We start from the raw sequence: 21,139 nt of genomic DNA on the forward strand, positions 1-21,139 counted from the left end.
AGCTTATCTGTCCCCTCTAAAGTTATCCAAGTATCAGATGGATAAAAAATGCAATAAATGCGGCCCACTAGAAGCTTCAGATGTTCACATGTTCAAAGACTGTCCAGCTATAGCGAGCTTCTGGGAGGAAGTGAAAGTCTCCCTGGATTCTATTCTTAAAACCTCGTTGAACATTACACTCCCTTTAATTATGTTTGGTATTGATGACAAAATCCCTGGTCAAGCAAGATCTTTCCTTTTTTACGCTATCCTTTTGGCAAGGAGACAAATTTGTATGCTCTGGGTCGATTCAGTGGCCCCAACACATGCTGGTTGGTTAACATCTCTTTATCATGTCTCCAGGGTGAACATGGCCAGATCATGTTGTAAACAAAAAGTAGCCTTCTGGGAATTGTTGGTATAGTGGAGTTAGGATTTCTGGGGGGGTTTTTTGTTGTTTTTTTTTCCCCCCGGGTCCTATGATTATGCCTTACTGCTCCACGGACCTCTGGTTTTGGGTTCCCCTTGAGAAAAATTGTGGTGTAATAGGTGGAAAAACACCTTAAAGGAGTCATCTAGCTAGCCCTGAAAAAAAGTCGGAAACTTCTTCCGCCACTAAGATACATTTGTCTTGCAGTGTTTGGGACGAGCTCAAAGATCCAAGGGTATATCCCTATGCAAGCAAGAAAAGGTGGCTGGGGTTCCACACACTCACGGGCTAAGGCAGATGAGGACAAAAAAAAAGAAGCATATTGGTACACAAAGTAGTTTTGTAAGTGCCAATAACTACTGTTGCAGTTTGCTTTTTGAGTCCAAAAACTATTTTTGCTTTTGCCAATGTTTGTTATAATGGTGAGGGCCTGGCAGCTCCCACACCAATAAGGTTTTACAAAAACCATGCCAAAGCAATTCACACATTTACAAAACTAAAAAGCTGACCACCAATTTCAGACCTAATGGATTTGCCAATGCTTGTTTATTTTTGTTTCTAATAATCTTATTGAAACTGGTTACACTGATTTTCCATTATGAATATTTTTGGGGAAAGCTAGCATACATGAACACGTTACTAAAGGATGCTGCAAAGAAATGGTACCTGAAATTGTACAGTAGTTTAGCTAAATGTTTATTTTCCTGCTTTTACTTTTTATGAACATTTTATTTTGAAAGCAAAGAATCATCAATCTTGCTTTCAAGCTTCTGCAAATATTTGCATCAAATCAGAGAGCATTCAGGGAGCATTATACATAGCCTCATATTGCTAAACTTTGAAAACATGTGTACACATTTTTATACTGGAACCACTGTCAAAAGTGCATTCAGAGCTCACATTTACTTAGAGCTCTCACCCCAATATTAAAGGCTTTCAATTAATGAACCATGAATACAAGTTTGAACAGCATTAACATATGGACATTACCTTACCTGCAGACAGTACCCTTCCCTGATCCATAATGTGGTATTGCAAACTTAAAGCCAAAGGTTTTGTGCAGCAGGGGGTTGGCCCTACTTGTCCCAAGGACAAAATACACATGAAAATGTATTACCCTTGACCCCTAACAATATATCCTGGGTGTTGGGCTATTGGAATTCCACATCCCTGAGTGAGCAGTGGAAGGGCAAAACAAAACTGATGGCTATGCTATAGGGTTCGTGAGCACTTGGTCACAGTAGGAGGAAGTGAAGCAGGGTAGAGACTGTCCCAGTTGTGGTGCTCAATTGGTAGCGACACTCTGCCACCTTGTGTGTATGTTCCATCCTTTTCAGAGACATAAGCCTTTTGGAAAATCTCCCTTTCCCACTCTAAGCCAGTCAGCCTCTGCATAACACAAGAAATTGATTGAGTCTGTTACATCCTCTGCTTCTAAAATTGCTTTAATTGAATACGGAGACATCCCACCAGCTCTATTTCCACCTGCGACATGGAAATTCTTCCCACATAGGATCAAAACAAAAACATCCTTCCAACCACACCCCGTGCATGGTGTGGCATGCTACTCATGTAAGCAAGCGCTTCAGTGGCCCACATAGTGGTAGTAGGCACTATAAAAATGCTGCAATTCAATATAATAAAATATATTATGGCTATCTCATTCCAAACTATCTGCCATTTGTAAATCAGCCTGATGGCAGGTGTTGGCCTGCATCACTGCTCGATACATTCTCCAGCCTATCCAAGAGCGCGACAATCTCTGCAAAATGATAACACGCAATAAAAAAAGAAAACACTTGCATTTACTCATCTCACACCACGTACAAAAAAAGGCTGGTGAATGTGGGTTTTTTCGAACGGAGGCTGCGGCAATGCAGAGCTCAGGTTTTTCTTTTTCCGTTAAATATTTAATGTGAGACCAGTTGCTGCTTTCCTGCGGCTGGACACACTGCGCTTCCAGCACCTGGGTTTCCTGCGCAGAAGCCAATATCAGCCTATTATTTCCCAGTGGGGAAATACCTCTGGTTATTGCACCTAATGTACTGCCAGCAGATTTCATCAGTTTCCCCAACTCATTTATATTGTGATTCTCATATAATTGTTTACCATGCGATCAGAATAACCTTATTATTGCGCAGCACCCCATGTAAGAAGAGCCCTGCCTCTAAGCGGGGTAAAAACAGATGATTTTTGACCAATATTGAATTTCTCGTTTTATCAACCTGGGAGTGATGAAAAGCTGAGTGGATCTACCAGGAGTTGAATTTATTATAATCCAGGAAATGAACTGGACAAGTAATCTTTCTAGACATACCTCCCATGACGAGTAATGTGGGAGATGGATGGCTAATTTAGGCAGTCAAACATGAAAACATGTTCAAAGGTTTCTTTTGTGCAGTCTGGTGTTGAGCCGGAGTGGATTCAAGTTATTCCTTTGTTTCCTGGCAACGAGAGTCTGCTGGTGCAGCACACTAGTCCATTCCATCGATATTGAATGCAGCTGCTATCATGGTCCTGTTTCGACTGTGGACATTGCCTTGTATTTGGGCCTGCTTCAGGACTCACAGACTGGTCATGATAAAGGCGTGAGAGTCATCTTTGAGCTTAAGCTATGCAAACATATCAAACTGGTGTTGAAGAGTTTTCACTAGTTCTTAACTGGTGCACCAAATTTGATCCACAAAACTTAACATGTGAAAAATTCAAAAAAGCAGACTGCCGATATGCACAAACTGAAGTAGGTGCTCTGCAACAATGGAACCCGTACCTCCAGTTTCACGTTAGATCCAACGCTATTCAGAATAACTTACATGGAAATGCAGCACTCGGGATGGTTTGTTGTGAAAAAGGTTTATCCGCAAGAGGTCACTGACTGATACTGAAACTATATACCTACTTTTCCAATAAAAATTGTAATAAAAAACTCCTGTTGATTCCTAGGGAACACAGAACAGAAATCCATGCAATATTAGTTGGGTGCTCATAGCCGAGGCTCTAGAATGCCATCATAGAGATGTTAAAAAAGGACGATAATACTCTGGCCGTCAAACAGTCCTAATCCCACATTAGATTATCAAACTACTCCTAGCATTGTATGTGCTCTCATACTGCCCTCAGAGGCATGCAATGCCTTACAAATGGGAACTGAATGATGTAGCATTTAACATATGGTATGACATTTCTTGCTACAATGTGAATTTTTTATTTACTTCTTTAACATTTATATGAAGTGCTCCAGGATTGTTAGTTACTCATAGGCTATAACATAAAACGTCATTTTTAAATGAAAGCCATTTCCAGATAATTTTTAACCAGAAGGTACAGTAAATCAGTGACAATAGGAGATTATAACAATAATAGTAAAAGGGATCAGAGTCTAGCTATAACGGCGTCAGTTCTGAGCTGATGGCGGAGATGGTCCTGTCGTCAAGGTCTAGGGATATCAAGGTAGTAGTAGCCGTACTGGTGAAGGTGCATGCAGGAGGTTAACATAAGGTGAACATGGATAGTCTCTTAGCCAAAAATAACAAAATATATTATGAAATACTCTAGTACTGATGAGCTAACAATAGCTATACTGCATAATGGACAATAGAGTCCCCTCATTTCTATTCCATTCCTTAAAATTAAAGTCCTCCCACAGTTTTTCTTTCTCCACTGGTACTCTCCAATGCTGGGGGTTGCTAATATCAAGGATGCTTATTTTTATTCAAAATTGCATCTTTTTCTTCCAACACTCTACACTTTATCTCACTTTTGTGGGACATATTTAATTCCTACTTTCTTTCTTTATTGGCGTTTTTCTATCCCCCCTCTTTCCTTCTCTTTGAGTTAAAGTCTGATGATGAAATTAAGTCCTGGTCCCCAAGTGCTGTCGTCCTTCACCTACAACACCCTGCAGAATTATGCATTACCGCTATAGTTTTTATATGGCTAGCAACAACATTAGCAGAGTCTCTGGACACTTATTATGTCAATCTTTATTTGTCCATTCGCATCTAATAGAAATTCAGTTGCCATTGCTGTGGTGTTTTATACGTTTCTGTTTTCCAGGAGTTCTTTTGGTGGGCAGGAACTTTTTGGGTACTTTAATGTGTGGGCGATAGTTCACCATAATGTCAGGGTTATCGGAAGTGGCTTGACCACTCATAGCCTTCAGTTTACACATTTATGGCGAGCGGAGATGAAGTGATTGGAAACTACACAAAGTAAACGGGATCAAGGAGTAGCATCATCTCCTTTTAGATCAGAAACCAAATCACTTACTATGGGTCCACTTTATCTCCTTTCCTCTTCAACATGCGCCATTATCCCATGGCATCACTTCTACATCAACAAGGGGTTAGGTTCTATCTATACTTTATCCCATGGCATCACTTCTCCATCAACAAAGGGTTAGGTTCTATCTATACTTTATCCCATGGCATCACTTCTCCATCAACAAAGGGTTAGGTTATATCTATACTTTATCCCATGGCATCACCTTTCCATCAACAAAGGATTAGGTTCTATCTATACTTTATCCCATGGCATCACCTCTCCATCAACAAAGGGTTAGGTTCTATCTATACATTATCCCATGGCATCACTTCTCCATCAACAAGGGGTTAGGTTCTATCTATACTTTATCCCATGGCATCACTTCTCCATCAACAAAGGGTTAGGTTCTATCTATACTTTATCCCATGGCATCACTTCTCCATCAACAAAGGGTTAGGTTCTATCTATACACAGATGATATGCGGCTCACTTTTGGTTTGCCTCACCCTACGATGCACTCCTACATCGAACGCTGCTACCTACCTCTTATAAAAACACTCTCCACAATTTGTTGGTGGATGACTGCTAATTTCTATATCTGAAGATGGAAATGTTATTTGTCCTGAAACCTGAAGTTAACTCTGGAGACAATGTTGTTGCTTGAAACCATGGGACTTCCGTTTGTTCCTGCAAAAATAGTCCCTAATCTTGGACGGTAAACAGACATAATATCGAAACCAAAATATAGACAGGACATAATATCGAGTAAAAAATATCGACTACACAAAATATCGACCAGACATAATATCTACTACAAAAATATCGAGTTATATCGATATTAATAGCCAAAATATCGAATCAAAAATATAGACTAGACATAATATCGACTAGATAGAATATAGACAAAAGAAAATGGAAAATAAGGTAAGTTTTGACTACTTTTTAATAATTGTGTAATATAAATCTGTAGCGGGTAGTGGGTTTATAGGGGAATAGGGTGGGAAGTAATTTAAATAGAATTAATTAATTATGTAATTATTAATAATAATTGTCAAATAATTAATAATTGGTAATTAAATAAAAAATAATAGGTAAATAATATTAATTGATGAATTGATAAATAATTAATTTATAGTAAATTAGTTTCAGTAGTGGGTAGTGGGTTTATAGGGGAATAGGGTGGGTAGTATTTGAAATATAATTAATTAATTATGTAAATTATTATTAATTGTAAAATAATTATTAATAGGTAATTAAATAAAAAATAATTGGTAATTCATAATAATTGTTTAATTGATAAATAATTAATTTATAGTAAATTAGTTTCAGTAGTGGGTTGTGGGTTTATAGGGGAATAGGGTGGGAAGCAAATAATTAATTAATTAATTAATTAAGTTAATTAATTAAATTGTTTAATTAATTAATAATTGTCCATGAAAAAAAAATTGGTAAATAAAAGTAATTGGTATAGGAAAATAAATTTACTTGGTACTAATTTTTCTATAAATTATAATTAATTATGAACTTTTGCCTATTTATACTGTTGTACTCACTGGAGTGGAAATAGTAATTTTAACCTCTACGCTATCCAACGTTTTCCCTACTGTTGCACCCACTGGAGTGGGAATAGTAATTTTAACCCCTACGCTATCCAACGTTTTCCCTACTGTTGCACCCACTGGAGTGGGAATAGTAATTTTAACCCCTACGCTATCCAACGCTTTCCCTACTGTAGCACCCACTGGAGTGGGAATAGTAATTTTAACCCCTACGCTATCCAACGCTTTCCCTACTGTTGCACCCTCTGGAGTGGGAATAGTAATTGTAACCCCTACGCTATCCAACGCTTTCCCTACTGTTGCACCCACTGGAGTGGGAATAGTAATTTTTACCCCTACGCTATCCAGTGCTTTCCCTACTGTTGCACCCACTGGAGTGGGAATAGTAATTTTAACCCCTACGCTATCCAACGCTTTCCCTACTGTAGCACCCTCTGGAGTGGGAATAGTAATTGTAACCCCTACGCTATCCAACGCTTTCCCTACTGTTGCACCCACTGGAGTGGGAATAGTAATTTTTACCCCTACGCTATCCAGCGCTTTCCCTACTGTTGCACCCACTGGAGTGGGAATAGTAATTTTAACCCCTACGCTATCCAACGCTTTCCCTACTGTTGCACCCACTGGAGTGGGAATAGTAATTTTAACCCCTACGCTATCCAACGCTTTCCCTACTGTAGCACCCACTGGAGTGGGAATAGTAATTTTAACCCCTACGCTATCCAACGCTTTCCCTACTGTTGCACCCACTGGAGTGGGAATAGTAATTTTAACCCCTACGCTATCCAACGCTTTCCCTACTGTAGCACCCACTGGAGTGGGAATAGTAATTTTAACCCCTACGCTATCCAACGCTTTCCCTACTGTTGCACCCTCTGGAGTGGGAATAGTAATTGTAACCCCTACGCTATCCAACGCTTTCCCTACTGTTGCACCCACTGGAGTGGGAATAGTAATTTTTACCCCTACGCTATCCAGTGCTTTCCCTACTGTTGCACCCACTGGAGTGGGAATAGTAATTTTAACCCCTACGCTATCCAACGCTTTCCCTACTGTAGCACCCTCTGGAGTGGGAATAGTAATTGTAACCCCTACGCTATCCAACGCTTTCCCTACTGTTGCACCCACTGGAGTGGGAATAGTAATTTTTACCCCTACGCTATCCAGCGCTTTCCCTACTGTTGCACCCACTGGAGTGGGAATAGTAATTTTAACCCCTACGCTATCCAACGCTTTCCCTACTGTTGCACCCACTGGAGTGGGAATAGTAATTTTAACCCCTACGCTATCCAACGCTTTCCCTACTGTAGCACCCACTGGAGTGGGAATAGTAAATTTTACCCCTACGCTATCCAACGCTTTAGCTATTGTAGAATTCACTACAGTTGTTACAATAATTGTTAACTATTTTGCTATGCTACGGTAAAATTATTATATATGTTTATTTAATAAAAAAAATGTTATATAAATATATTTGTATTATTTTTTTATATATTTATTTAATTTAAAATAAATATTTATTAATATAACATTATTTTAATAATTTTAAGTAAGTTTATAATAAATATATTTATTACTACATTAGTTTTAACATAATTTAAAGACATTTAAAAAAAACGATATTTTTTACAGTCTATATTTTTGTAACTCGATATTTTAGAGTCGATATTTTTGTACTTACCTGTTTAAAGATAGCCAGTCGATATTTTGTCCCTCGATATTTTGTCAACGATATTATGTCAACTCGATATTTTTGAGGTCGATATTATTTCAGTGATCCATCTTGGACATCTCATTACTATCACAAGTCACCAGAGCGGCACAAAGCTGCTTTTGGCAACTTAGAATCTTTAAAAAAAAGTCTTAGCATTTATTGGGGCGAACCAACATCTCATTGTAGCAAATGCTATATTCCAGTGGGAAACATCCTTTACAACGTAAATGGTACAACGCGGTACCGTTATGACGCAGCTTTAACAACGAAAGTCGTTACAACGACTTTCGCTGGAGGGCGCTCTAGGATAGGGGATAGTTTAATTTACTATCCAACACCTTCCCTACTATCCATGGGGACTGGTGTTGGAATAGTAAATTAAACTATTCACTATCAGCGCCCCCCAACACAAGTCGTTGTAACGACTTGCGTTGTTAAAACTGCATCGTAAAGGGTCGCGTTATAACGGTAGGTGTTGTATCGTCATACATCCATTCCAGTCAAGGTTGGACCACGCAAAGCTATCTACCTAGCAACCTTAAGCAATTTACTACATTTGCTTCAACTTATTTAGGATAATCATCTTGTCTAAACACTGGGACCAGCCTATGAACCCACAATACCCCGGTGCTATGGTCTCTCCATTGGCTTCCTATCTGATCAGTGATTATCTTTAATACTATGTGAACTGTACATATTACAACCTAGACTAAATCTCCAACATTCCATGCCAAGTGTTCTTGTCATCTGGCACACTCAGATTTGCCTATCATTGTCTTTCAACGCCTTTCAATTTGGTCGCTACAGCCAGACAATGGAATAAGCAGCCCCTGACTCTCCGTGCTAAACAAAATCTGTACCATTCCAGGTAATCACAAAAAACGTGGCTTTTTAACCTCTAAATTATCTCTTTATTAAGTTTTATTAGGCGTTTACCCTTGATAGGTTTATTTTCACCCTTATGAAGTGTCGGTGAAAGCTTGCACTCTAAAAATAAATACAACGTACCTTGCAGTATCCAGACTGGACACAGTGCTCCAGGTAGAATCTCCAGAACTAAGTACAATTCTCCAGATGTGGTCTCCAGAAATGGATACGTCAGTGTAGATGATGGCGTCCCATTTGTGCACCTTGGCGTAACACAACAGTATTATTCCTGTTGGTTAATCGATCTCCTTTCATTATTCTTGCTGCGCCTTTCCCCACATGCACTTACTAAGTGAAGCTGTCATGGGAAGGTCCTCTAAGTTTCTTCTTCTATATCAAGGTCCTAAAACCCCGTCAACATTCCTGCACGCCTCCCTGCATGCTATGTCATAAGTGCAGCCCTTTCAACAGGGTCAGTACTTGAATGTCTGCCTGTTGGCCTTGTGCCTTAAACACTATATCGCTCCTTTACCCATCGTTATTTTATTATATGGATCAGCATTAAAACATATACAGTTGTACAATGGAAAATAAAACCTCATTATAATCTATGAATGAATCTTTCAAAGAAAGGAGGAAAACTCATTTTCTTCATTAATTCCATGTGGCTTAAGGCAATTATGGTTAATGATCCACTTACTATTCTGCTGTGGGGAGTGTTCTCAATTTATCACAACCTCTGGGACCTGTTTTGACCCAGTCAACCCCATAAAATTTCCTACGGTTGCCTTGCTGACAATTTCCAAAATGTCTTGCAACAGCCAGTTGTGCATGTCTTATAATAATTGCGCACACATGCTCGCCAGTCTAATCTTAATTTCCTGATCGTGCAGCTCACATATTGTGTTCCTTCTGCACGCTGCCATGCTTGCATGATACATATCAAAGATAATAAATGTATCCTTACTTTACTATGTAACTTACTATTTTTATGAAGTCCTGGCATGCTGCGGATTTGCCTTAGCAATAAAATGTTAAGTAGTTTTGCCTTGGCACATCCTGTTACTCGTTTATCCTTCAAGTTTCTCCGCTGCCATTGGGAACCTGGGATGGGGGAGGGGGGGGGGGGATGGGGGCATGGTGGGAGGGGGGCGGGTGATTGAGTTATTTTTTAATCTGGTTCCAAAATGTTCAAAACGTTAAACTATTGTTGTTCAGCATTGGCTCTTTATATTATTGAGTGATAAAACGATCCAAGCTTTCCACATTTCCCTACTCCACACACTTCTCTCAATCATAAATCCATACCCATAGGTCCATAAAACCTGGTTCTTTTTTTCTGAGAATCCTTGATTCTTGGCTGCGCTGCTCTTTCGCATTCATCTGTCCTGCTACAGCGCTTTGGCACCTACGGGTTTTAGTGCACTCGATAAATGTTATCCTATCCTATCCTGTTCACAATCAGCTCACATTTAACCCCTGCTGTAAGGGGTAGTGTATGGATTAGCCAAGAGCAAAAATCGTTCCTCCCAATTACACTTTCTCTCGACCAGCCATCTTGCTCTAAATTTCTAACAAAAAATAATATTTTTCGTTGGACTATAGAGACATACAAATGTATTGACAAATCAATGGCACTGCCGTGCACAACACCAACATAAATACACCCATGAAACACACAGCTGAGTCAAGTAACCAGCATGACATAGTCTCAGCTCGAATCATAAAGCCACTACCTGGGTTTTAATGGATATATTATAAGAAAGCATGTAGAGGAGGTAGCCTTACAGCTAGGGCACTCGACCTCGAAGCTGGGGAACCGGGTTCGAGTCTCGGCATCAGGTCAACATCTTGTGATTCTGGGAAAATCACTTAATCTCCCCGTACCTAACAAAAATGAATGTGTCCATCTGTAACGCAACTGGTGCTCATGTAAAGCGCTCTGAAACCTGATATTCTCGGGTCTAGTTCGAGCTATAGAAAACTAAAAAAAAAGCACTATACTTTGGCTGAGAAATGCCCATTTGATTCCGCCAATCAAGATACAAATAGAATCATAAACACAAACACCACTAAAATCTCCCTAAATAAAACTCATCTTAATTTCACACTAATACACCAAACTCATCTTAATTTCACACTAATACGCCCAAACCATTTTGAAATGTAACACTCAACCAACTCTGCACTAACCACATACATCCAAACCGACACCGTCAAACGATGGCTCCTTCAGATGGATTGATGGCCTTCCCAAATCCGCACTAAAAGCGCGTGTAGCTCGATAATCCCCTAGGATGCCACAGCAATGGTAGTTGGCCCTCTACAAATCCGAGAAACATAACGTCCTCTTCTCCATAGAACTCTATTCCACTTGTGTTTAGGGACTTGTGTTTTTTTGTATATTTCCAGGTGACCTGGATGTAATACAGTATTTTTCACAACAGATCTCCCACCAGAGTTTGTAGGGGTGTGTTGAACAAAGCAAACAAAAGACACACCGATGCAAGAGCCCCAACAGAGAGCACGCTACAACAGCAGTACTCCTGCTACTGGGTGTATACTCAGGGCCCGTGCTGCCATAAATCAAACTCAAGTTGCAGCCACCCGCAAGGTGCCACCCGGTGCTGGTGCAAACTGACTGCACAAGGTCATCAAAAATTATTTGTTTTGGATGCAGAGAGGGCACTCCAGGAGGAAAAATTCGACTTTATCTGGTGCATTAAAAAAATTGCACACCATTCCTGCGTATACTTTGTAGGTTGATTTAAGGTTTCCACTAAGCCTTCCTCTTGACTCCAACGGCCTGTTTAAGTCTTTTCAGTACTGCAGGAACCTGATTGTGGAAGAAGGTTGAGGCCCCCTACAAGAGGATGGGGGTTCAGAAACTGATAGTGCCCTCTCCTTGGGCACCTCCAGTGCCTACTATGGGTTGTCGATTGCTTCCACGCGAGGCCCCGTGGTCTTCATCGCCTTTCCATTCACTGTCCAGTACATGATATGGTGAAATGCTCAACAATATACAGTTGCACAAGGCAGAGTTTTCAAATAAAATGTTAAAGTAGAGATAGGTTTTACAGGGTAATCCGATAACCACGGCATGCAATTTCACATGCCCTCCTTCCTTTGGTAAAATTTGTCTTACTTCACGTCCACCATCGACACCCATGTACATTACGGAAAATATACAATAAACAGTCAGGGTGAGTTTATGAAGTTATGCAGTCTTACAATCTCAGAAAGTAGACAGAATGAATTATTGCTCAGGTTACGTAGACTTTACAGGCTTGGCTCAGACTGCAGAGCTACTGCTCACGTTTTACAGATTGCACTGGTAGAAGACAACAGGCAGGTTCCAATAATGTCATTAAAAGCTAACAAGTGTGGCTCACAAAGTGACTCCACGAGGCATTAAATAGCCACAATACCTTTCGTAAACAACGCAACAACATCAAAACTAAATGTCTCAAAGTCAGCATCAGCATCTTGATATCTCTATCCAGAGCTTGAAACCCGAGAGGGATATAAGAGTGCTTCGAAGAGTCTAAGCAGACAGAACTAAAGAGAACATTACGGTTCCAACTAACTTCCTACGAGAGAGAAGGTACATTGTTCGGTTAGCATAGCCTCTGGAACATTATAACCCTTCGAGCTGGGGCCTCAAGGCACATGTATCTCCCCAGAGTGAAGTGTTCTAATGGGGCTATAGATAATGAACCTTTTACTGTGGTACGCAGGTACGGTCCCAAAAAGAGCTTTGTGCACTAGGGTTAAAACCCTAAATTTTCTCTCAGAAGCTAGTGCAGTCTCCAGGAAGTCGGAGCGACCATATGGACCTTTCTGTGTGTGACACTGAATTTCACTTTCTGCTCTACAATTTAGCCCCAGGGTATAACTTTGACTTACGTTTATTCATGCAAGTCCTTTGATTGCTATTAGTGTTTCTCTTAAATGTAAACCTCATATTGCCATTTACACTGGATCCTTTGCGTATTCTGAACTATTTTTTCAGAAAGATTAAAAACTTATAGTCTGTCTCCGTTTGCAGGACCACTGACCACAGTGTTCAAGTTCTAGTTCTCTCGAGGTGTGACTAGTGCAACAACATTTTTTAGGTCATCTTCTATTTTTCTTGTAGATATATTATTAGCGCTCATAAATGCAAGAACACCAGGCTAAATTTAACTGTTTAACAATAAACCTACAGATTTATTTAAATTTTGATGCATCTCCGTGAAGTAACGCCCCTAATCAACCTACCGCCTAGCAGGGAATTTACTCATCTCCGCGAAGCCAGTAGTTAAATGTAGAGCGATAATTCTCTCATTGCACAGTTTAAAATTCTGCTACGATAAACTCTCCTGGAAACTTCAATTGTGGAAAATGTGGTTGCTACCCTTTTGCTATAGCATGAAAACAATTTAACTACGTCTACCTTTTGACTGCAGTATATACTATCATTAACGCTTTGTTTGTCTTTTAAATCAAATCTGTATTCCTTCTGTGTTACTGTGTTATTACTTTTCCTTTATTCCTGATATATGTTCACAACTTTTTTGATAGCGTAGTCTTATTTACAGCACTATGTAACCTGCTTCCTGGTCAAGGGACTACTTTATACATATGTTTAAAATAATAAAAACAATAAACAATTATTTGTATTAATTTTATCTCTGGATGTTGAAAAGATCTCCCAATACTCAGTGTTTTAGGTAAGGGCACATATAGAGATGCTTATTTAGTATTTTGTTGTTCTGTATGATGGTCTACTCAAAAACGAATGGGCTTTTGGTTGGTTTCAGAAAGGATCACAGGAGTGTGCGACCCCAAGGGCAACGAGCAGAACTCTACGCTACGGCGGGAACTCAAGCAGTTCTTCGGTTGGGTGAAGAAGCACGCCTACGGCTGCTCCAACCTCAGTATCAAGCTGTACGACCAGTGGAGGGTGTGGCTGCAGAAATCCCACAAAACACGGAACCAGGTAGGTAAGGCACTCTTTTAATTCCTTCTTACTTCTTAAATTCATTTATCAAAAAAGCAAGTAAAGTTAGATGTAACTTCTCCAATATTTAAGATTCCATCTATTACATAATGAAAGCACTCCTGTAGTTTTGATGTAATCAGTTAAACAACATGAAAATTCATTGTTTGTTGCTAATAACCTTGGACCATTTTGACCTCTCTGCACAGGGCTTTGCAAAATAGTTTAGATACAGATAAGACCATACCTTTGGGTTTTAATCGAATTGTGTCAAATAGTAAATTAATAGGACATAGTTATACCTATTGTTGTATGGCAATGGACAAGACTCTATATAGTTTCTTAACATAAGACCTTCCCTTTTTTGGATAAATGTTGATTTTGCACACTATAATGAAGTGGCAAATACCAAAGACAAAAATATAGAGCCAAAATCAGTAACAGGTGGGGGGAAGGATTGTAATTTCCATACATCAGTAAGACGATGGGAAACTAATATATCTCTATGCACCATTTGCCAAAGACATCCAACATCAAAGAAATTATATGGTTGTGACTGGAGGTTGGGTTTCTAAAGTTTTGTTCCACCAAGTCATAGATTCTGCTGACATTGGGAGCTTTTTACATTTCTATTTTTGCTTCCGGTGTATTCTAGTCTTCACAAAGCTGCTGGGAAGGTTGAGTCGGTTGTCTTAGCTTTCTGGGTCATATAAGAGAACTTTAACTTGCTCTCAGAGCTGATTTAAGTCCTTTCTGTCCAGACCACTGCTAAGTCCACTAAATATCAACTTTTTCTACTAATACAGTTGTGTCAACTGATTCCAATACTGATTTGCATTCAGTGATCCAAGCCCTGGTCTTGAGACCTTTTTACTATTAGCTGCAAATGTTATGGTTTTCGATTTTGTTGCATATATATTTGTTAGTATATAATGCTGTCATGTTTTATTTTCTTTGCTTCAATATTTATTATGCATTTTTTTCAATTCAACATGTGAATGCCATCGGGCCCATCTAACACTTCATAAAATGTTCAAAATAAAAAAACAGAGACCGTGAGTGGTCATAGGCAACCAAATCACATAGTCTAAGTTCAATGTAGGTGTGCAAGGGTTTTATATATAAGTTAAAACTATGTTTGGTTTTCTCAAACTGTTGATTCATACTCGAAAAATACTGCTGGTATATCTCCCAGGGCTTTTCCTAGGAAGTTTGCATGTGTAGGAATATTCACAAATGTTTGCATAGTATATTGTACCGGGGACATGGTTGAATACTTACTTCTGTCAAGCCCATGATTAAATCTGTGTCCAGGCTGTAATGGGAAGGGCACACCAGTGGCACGGCCAGTGTGTCATACGCCTGAGTTTAAGGATGCAAAGGGACCTCTTGAGTGCTGTTTGAACTGTGAAATTTAGCAATAATGAGTCTTCAGTGGGCCTCACTGGGGTCTTGGCACCACTGCCACTGCACCTGCTGCACCAACGGAAGCTTTGCCATTGAACCCTCCCAAAACTGGCTGATTTCACGGGCAAGTTGTTCTGCCATGGGAAACAATATTTCCCTGTGAACAACCATTGTTTAGAAAAAATGTATAGTACAACTGCACTACAGCAGTGCGTTCACACGTGAACATACCCACTAAGCCTGCTTGTACAAGTGAAAGTATGCACTTTGCATAGTCGGACTTGCATAATCATAAACAGAATAGACAAAAGGAATTCAGTAGTTTCTCTAGGCACCTGTGACTGCGTTAGCTTTTAGGAATACTCCAGGACTCCTTTGTGAATTGATAAGAAAAGCTAGAGATCAACTCCAAACATAGGCTGAAATCTATGTGAATTTCAGATTTTTTGTGAATCAGGCATTTTTTTTTTTTGCAGAGTTTAATATAGCGCGAACTTGACCCGATTCGGGTATCAGAGCGCTTTACCTAGCAACAGTTGCAATAAATGAGGACACATTAATTGTTGTTAGGCACGGGGACATTAAATGATTTTCCCAATATCACAGAAGTCATTGCCGAGACTCGAACCCAGTTCCCCAGCTTCGAGGTCAATTGCCCTAGCCGTTAGGCTAACTCCTCGCCCCAAGATTTAGTCTGATAGAAGGAGACAAGAGAGTTAAGAAAACCAGGTGGAGAACTCGTTGTTGTCCCAGGCAGCGACTTCGACCGACATGCAGGATCTTGTGGTTGTAATGCTCAGCAATTTCTAATGGGCACCATGAGTATATTTTCCCATCTTTCATTTTCTGAGCTCACTCCAAGGGACAAAATTACTACTAGTTCCCAAAAAAGCTGAGAAACTCCATTTTGCACCCTTTTTTATGCTTTCCTTTTACAGAAAGGGGAGCAAATTTATTTGTTCTTGTCAATATCGTGGACAGTGAAACCACTGCAAAAAGTACATACCGCATCTGTTCCTTAAAAAGAGTTTAATGTATCTAGATTTTTGACACGAAATACTGGATCCATGAACTTTTACTAGCAAAACGAAGGTGATGGTTTTGGTTTTGCTTGTGTAATAAATTGATTTCGGCTCCTGTTTATTCTCTCTTTTAACATTAGAAAAGGGAAGACAACTATATTCTGGCTCATTTCCGCCGATATAAACACAGCAAAAAGACCACAAACATCAATCTTTTTGAGCTCAGGTGCAAATCCAGGGTTTGGGGCAAACCATGTATGTTCTGTTCCATTTTACATAAGTATATAATATGCTGTAGAAAGACACGCACAGCTAGTGCTCAATTTTGTCATTCACTTGAAAGGCCAAACATTTTTAAGTTGTCGGGGCCAAATATATAATCGGCCAGCCAGATCACTTTGCAGATGAGAGCGGCCAATTCTTCGTACGGTCTACGTATGAACCTAGCAGGGCCAAAGAGGGGCTCAAGGATTCTCAGAAAGTCATCAATATTCATGAGGCAGGCGCCTGCGACTCGTGGCCACCAGATGTGAAGAATAGGAAAGCCGAGCCTCGAGGCGCCCGTGTTACGGCCCTTACCTCCAAGCACGGATATCACGGGGGACGACCCTTTCCACAATGTTCACCCTGGAACTTGGAAGGACGTTTACAGCTCTGGGCGTCGTTTTGATAGTTTGTGCAGCGCGGGCTTTGCGAGTGTGACCAAGCGTTGCCATTCCTTCCTCCTTCCCAGTGTGTTTCCCTTGAACTCCAGACTCGTGTTTAGGGCAGAGGGGTCAGGGAGCCTCAGATCTATGGCTGTGCGACCCCTGCACTGCAAATCAACTATTTACCACCGCTCCTGCGCCCGCTGGCCCCCGGCCACTGGCAGTCGTGACTTCCGTTGAGGCAGCAGAAAGGAAACAGCAACAACAAATTCTAATAAAAACTATTCTAGAGAAGCGTTCTCCTAATTGCTACCACGTGCGGTCTCCTCCAGCACCACCTGTGACTTTACAGGTGCGCCTTTTATATGATATTTCACATCCTTAAAATGTCGATATATACATAGCATGGTCCAATCAAGTAAGAAAGCAAAAACAAAATCATTCGACGCACGTCATTACTAAAGTAGTAGATGACATTTCATTTTTTCATTACACATTTTCACAGATATTTTACTGGATTAAAAAAAAAGAACAAGGTATAATAAAATAGCATTCCATTAAATCGGTTAAAAAGAAACAAACAAGGTGAAAAAAGAGAACATAAAACAGCTACCTACATTTTACTAAAATAACAACATAGGGACAGGCTGGGTTCAGCAAAAAATTGCATTAAAAACAAAACGTTTAGTTGACATTTACACGGCGATAGCTAAGCACAACACTTCAAATAGCCAATAAAAATGTCAAATGCAGAATTCCACTCCCTTAAAATGATTGTTTTCGCCAAAACACTGGGATTATTAATCCACAATGACATTTTAAAGATATATTATCATTGCAAATATTCACTTCACCCATTTCTGCTACCGTGCATGCCCCATTGTGCGATCAGATTTCTCCCAAGATCCTTCACTTTTCCATTCCCCCTTTCTGGCTTCCCAGGCATTTCCCTCATAAAAGCGAACAAACCAGATGTGATCTTGCCTACAGGTGTCTGAGCTGCCAGAAGCCGCTGCTCATTTCCGGTCCACTGAGTTTGTTAGTCTCTCTGTCACTTCCCATGCAGGCAGTCACAAAGGACCACTGGTGAAAGTGACAAGTGGCTGTGTAGTTTTGGCTAACAGGTAGAGGAAATTGTAGTCAAGAGTAACCTCCAGATATTGCTTTTTGGAAGGACTGGCTTTACGGAAATAGGTAGCATACTCCAAAGTTGGATACCTCCGATAGGTCAGCAGGGCTGAAACAAACAAGACTAAACATTTGGCTGCTTTTCCCACATGGAGTAATTTTACTCATTCTTCATTCGAGACACATCCCTTTCAGATTTCATTTATATCCGCCCCCTCGCTCTTTTTCTGCAATCAAGCTTCATAAAATCGCCACAAACAAATGTACTTTTTATTTGAAATGAGCACATTCTCGCTGAATTTCTAGGTGCTCTTTACCAGTTTCCATCCCTTATAGAAATTTACTCCTGCCTTTGGCAATGAGTAAATCTATCTGCAGTGCAAATCTGCTTGCCAAAAGTTTTAAATACCAACCCACTTGCAAGTTTGTGGGTATTCACCTAATTGAATAAGTTACTTAACTTTGGTAGCTCCATATCTGGTAGAGACTATCTAGCCGCAGATTCATTACCTTAGAATTATTCCAAGGTGTTAGACTGGATCCAGAATTTATTTTTTGAGCAGTACCACTGTGCACTGTACTTGACATCATTCACCAACCCCAGCATGCTGATGTCAGTTTCTTTTTGCGACTTTCCATGCCAGTAGCATGGATCCATGATAAACACTGACCACTGGTGTGGAAGACTAGGGGTCTGAAGAGGAACAGCCTTGACCCTAGAAATCTGTTTGCAGAGCAGGAAGGATGGGTGGGTCGGTAATGAATCTGCTACAGAGAGTGTCTACCAGATAAAGCATTAACAAAGGGAAGCAACTTGTTCTCTGATAGAGACTTCTAGCCGCAGATTCCTTACCTTAGAATAGATACCCAAGGAATTCATACGTGGAGGTGGGTCTGCGGAACAAATTCACACTAGAAACTCCTGCAGGATCAAACAGGCAAAGTTCCATCCTAACAGACCTGACTGTCCAGTCAGTAGTGGCTCGGGCATACCCAACGAAGAGTTGGCCGTCCCCCTGGAAATCTTTTGTGCGGTCAAGGTTCTTTTTTGGGTCCAGTCGATTAATTTGCTTCTCTTCGTTAGCGTGATGTGGAGGACCATAAAAGGTAGGCAGGGTGATGGGCTGACCTGCGTGAAAGAGAGTGACAACTTTTCAGCAGAAAGGAATTTCTAATGCGAAGAACCATCTTGTCCGGAAAGATGGCTAGGTATGTAGATGACAAAGCATGAAGGTCTCTGACCCTCTTGGTACATGTTATCGCCATTAGGAAGGCTAGCTTGATGGTAAAGATTCTGAGAGGACAGTTCTGTAGCAGCTCAAAAGGAGCACCCATCAGAAATGTAAGCATGAGACTGAGGACCCACTGAGGCATGATAAAGGATGAAGGTAGAAACGTGTTTGAGACCTTTCAAAAACCTATTTACAATAAGGGATTTGAACAGGGATGGCTGATCTGGAAAATGCAGAAAGGTTGAGATGGCAGAAAGATAGCCCTTTAAGGTGCCCAACACAGAGCCCTGCTGGGCAAGAGGATAAAGAGAAGTAACTGGGAAAGGGGCTCAACCTGTTTTTCTGCACACCATGCCACAACAGTGCCCCAACAACAGGTGTATCCCGTCTTGGTGGAGGGATGCCTGGCTGCCAAGAAGACATTACAGACTTCGGGTGGAATGTTGAAAGCTGTTGACTGTCACCACTCAATCTCCACACATAAAGATGAAGCATTGACTGGCTCAGGTGCTGCTATAGAAGATCCTCCCATAGAGGCAGCCCGATCAGAGGACTGATTGCTATGCCCATTAGTTTGGGATACCAAACTCTTCGAACCCAGTCTGGAGCCGCAAGGATGATTTGGGCCAGATTGTTCCTGATCTTCTTGAGAACTCTGGGTAGGAGTGGTATGGGCGGAAAGGCATGTAAGATGCCTGAGCTCCACACAACATTGCGTGTTCTCAGAGGTGGTGAACAGATCTAACCAAAGATCTCCCCACTATTCTGCCGAAAGAGGCCTTGCACCATCTCTGGATGGAGACGCCATTTGTGATCCGCCAGGCATCTTCAGTTGAGTTTGTCCTTGCTGGTTTTCAGAGTGCCTGCCAGGTGTTGAACCACCAGGGATATGTTCTGACATTCCAGCCATGTCCAGAGGCGCTGTGCCTCATGACATAGAGTCCACGGCCCCATCCCACCTTGTTTGTCGCAGTACCACATGGTAGTGGTAGTGTCCGGGAACACCTGACCTAGTCTTCGCTTAATGGAGGGCAGAAAGGCTTTTTAATGCCAGTTGGATCACCTGGAGCCCCAGTAGGTTCTGATCTCCACTTCTCCCAGATGGCCGCCACATTCCAGGAGTGGCGCATCTGTCACCACTGTCAGACCTGTTGGGGAAGGGAAAGGGGCCTGCCGCTGACCCAATTGTGGTTTGTTAACCACCAGTGAAGATCTTTTGCAGTTCTTTCCAAGATCTGGACCACGTCTCAAAGATTTCCCTAATGCTGCGCTCACTGGAACTTCAGGTCCCACTGCAGACACCGCATATGCCACCGGGCATGTGTTACAAGCACGATGCATGACGACAAGATGCCGAGCAGCCTCAGAGTCAGTCTCACCAAAACCCAGAACAGAGGCTGAAACATCCAAATCATAACCTGAATATCATGGACTCACCGATCGGGAGGATAAGCCGGGAACTGCACTGTGTCTAGAACAGCGCCAATGAAAGGTAGTCAAGTGTGAGTTTGGTATGTTGATAGTGAACTCCAGTGAGTGTAGGAGGTCCGCTGCATTCTGGAGGTGGTAAATGACTGCCTCGGAAGAGCCGGCCTTTAACAGCCAGTCACCGAGATAGGAATTGAGACTGGCACCCCTTTTTTCTGCATGTGAGCTGCAACCAACGCCTCCTTGATGAACACCCGAGGGGTGCTGGTAAGGCCGATGGGGAGCATGTCAAACTGAAAGAGCTGTGGCCCACTGTGAACTGCAGGTAGCGCCTGTGGGCAGGCAGGATGGGAATGTGGACGCTACCATCCTTTCTAAAAAGACGAGGCAGATAGAACCTAAGCAAGAGTGAGGTTTGTGAATTTCTCCTTTTTTAAATAGAACTTGAGAGGGCGCAGGTTTAATAGAGGATGTAGGCCTCC

The 21,139-nt window shown here is 41.1% G+C and overlaps 1 protein-coding gene across 4 annotated transcripts in view; it reads left to right on the forward strand.

Moving 5' to 3' along the window:
* The window catches only part of CRLF1 (cytokine receptor like factor 1), a 144,659-nt gene that overhangs the window by 110,117 nt on the left and 13,403 nt on the right, over positions 1-21,139 (forward strand). For 3 of the 4 annotated variants that reach the window (XM_086947022.1, XM_086947024.1, XM_086947025.1), the window contains one exon: positions 13,615-13,793. In XM_086947022.1, coding sequence (XP_086803148.1) covers positions 13,615-13,793 — 179 coding nt within the window. Of the gene's footprint in view, positions 1-13,614; positions 13,798-21,139 lie in introns of all 4 variants that reach the window. The other variant, XM_086947023.1, reaches the window with a different exon arrangement.

This window comes from Lissotriton vulgaris, chromosome 12 (genome assembly GCF_964263255.1).
Source record: "Lissotriton vulgaris chromosome 12, aLisVul1.2, whole genome shotgun sequence".
Classification (NCBI taxonomy): Eukaryota; Metazoa; Chordata; class Amphibia; order Caudata; family Salamandridae; genus Lissotriton; species Lissotriton vulgaris.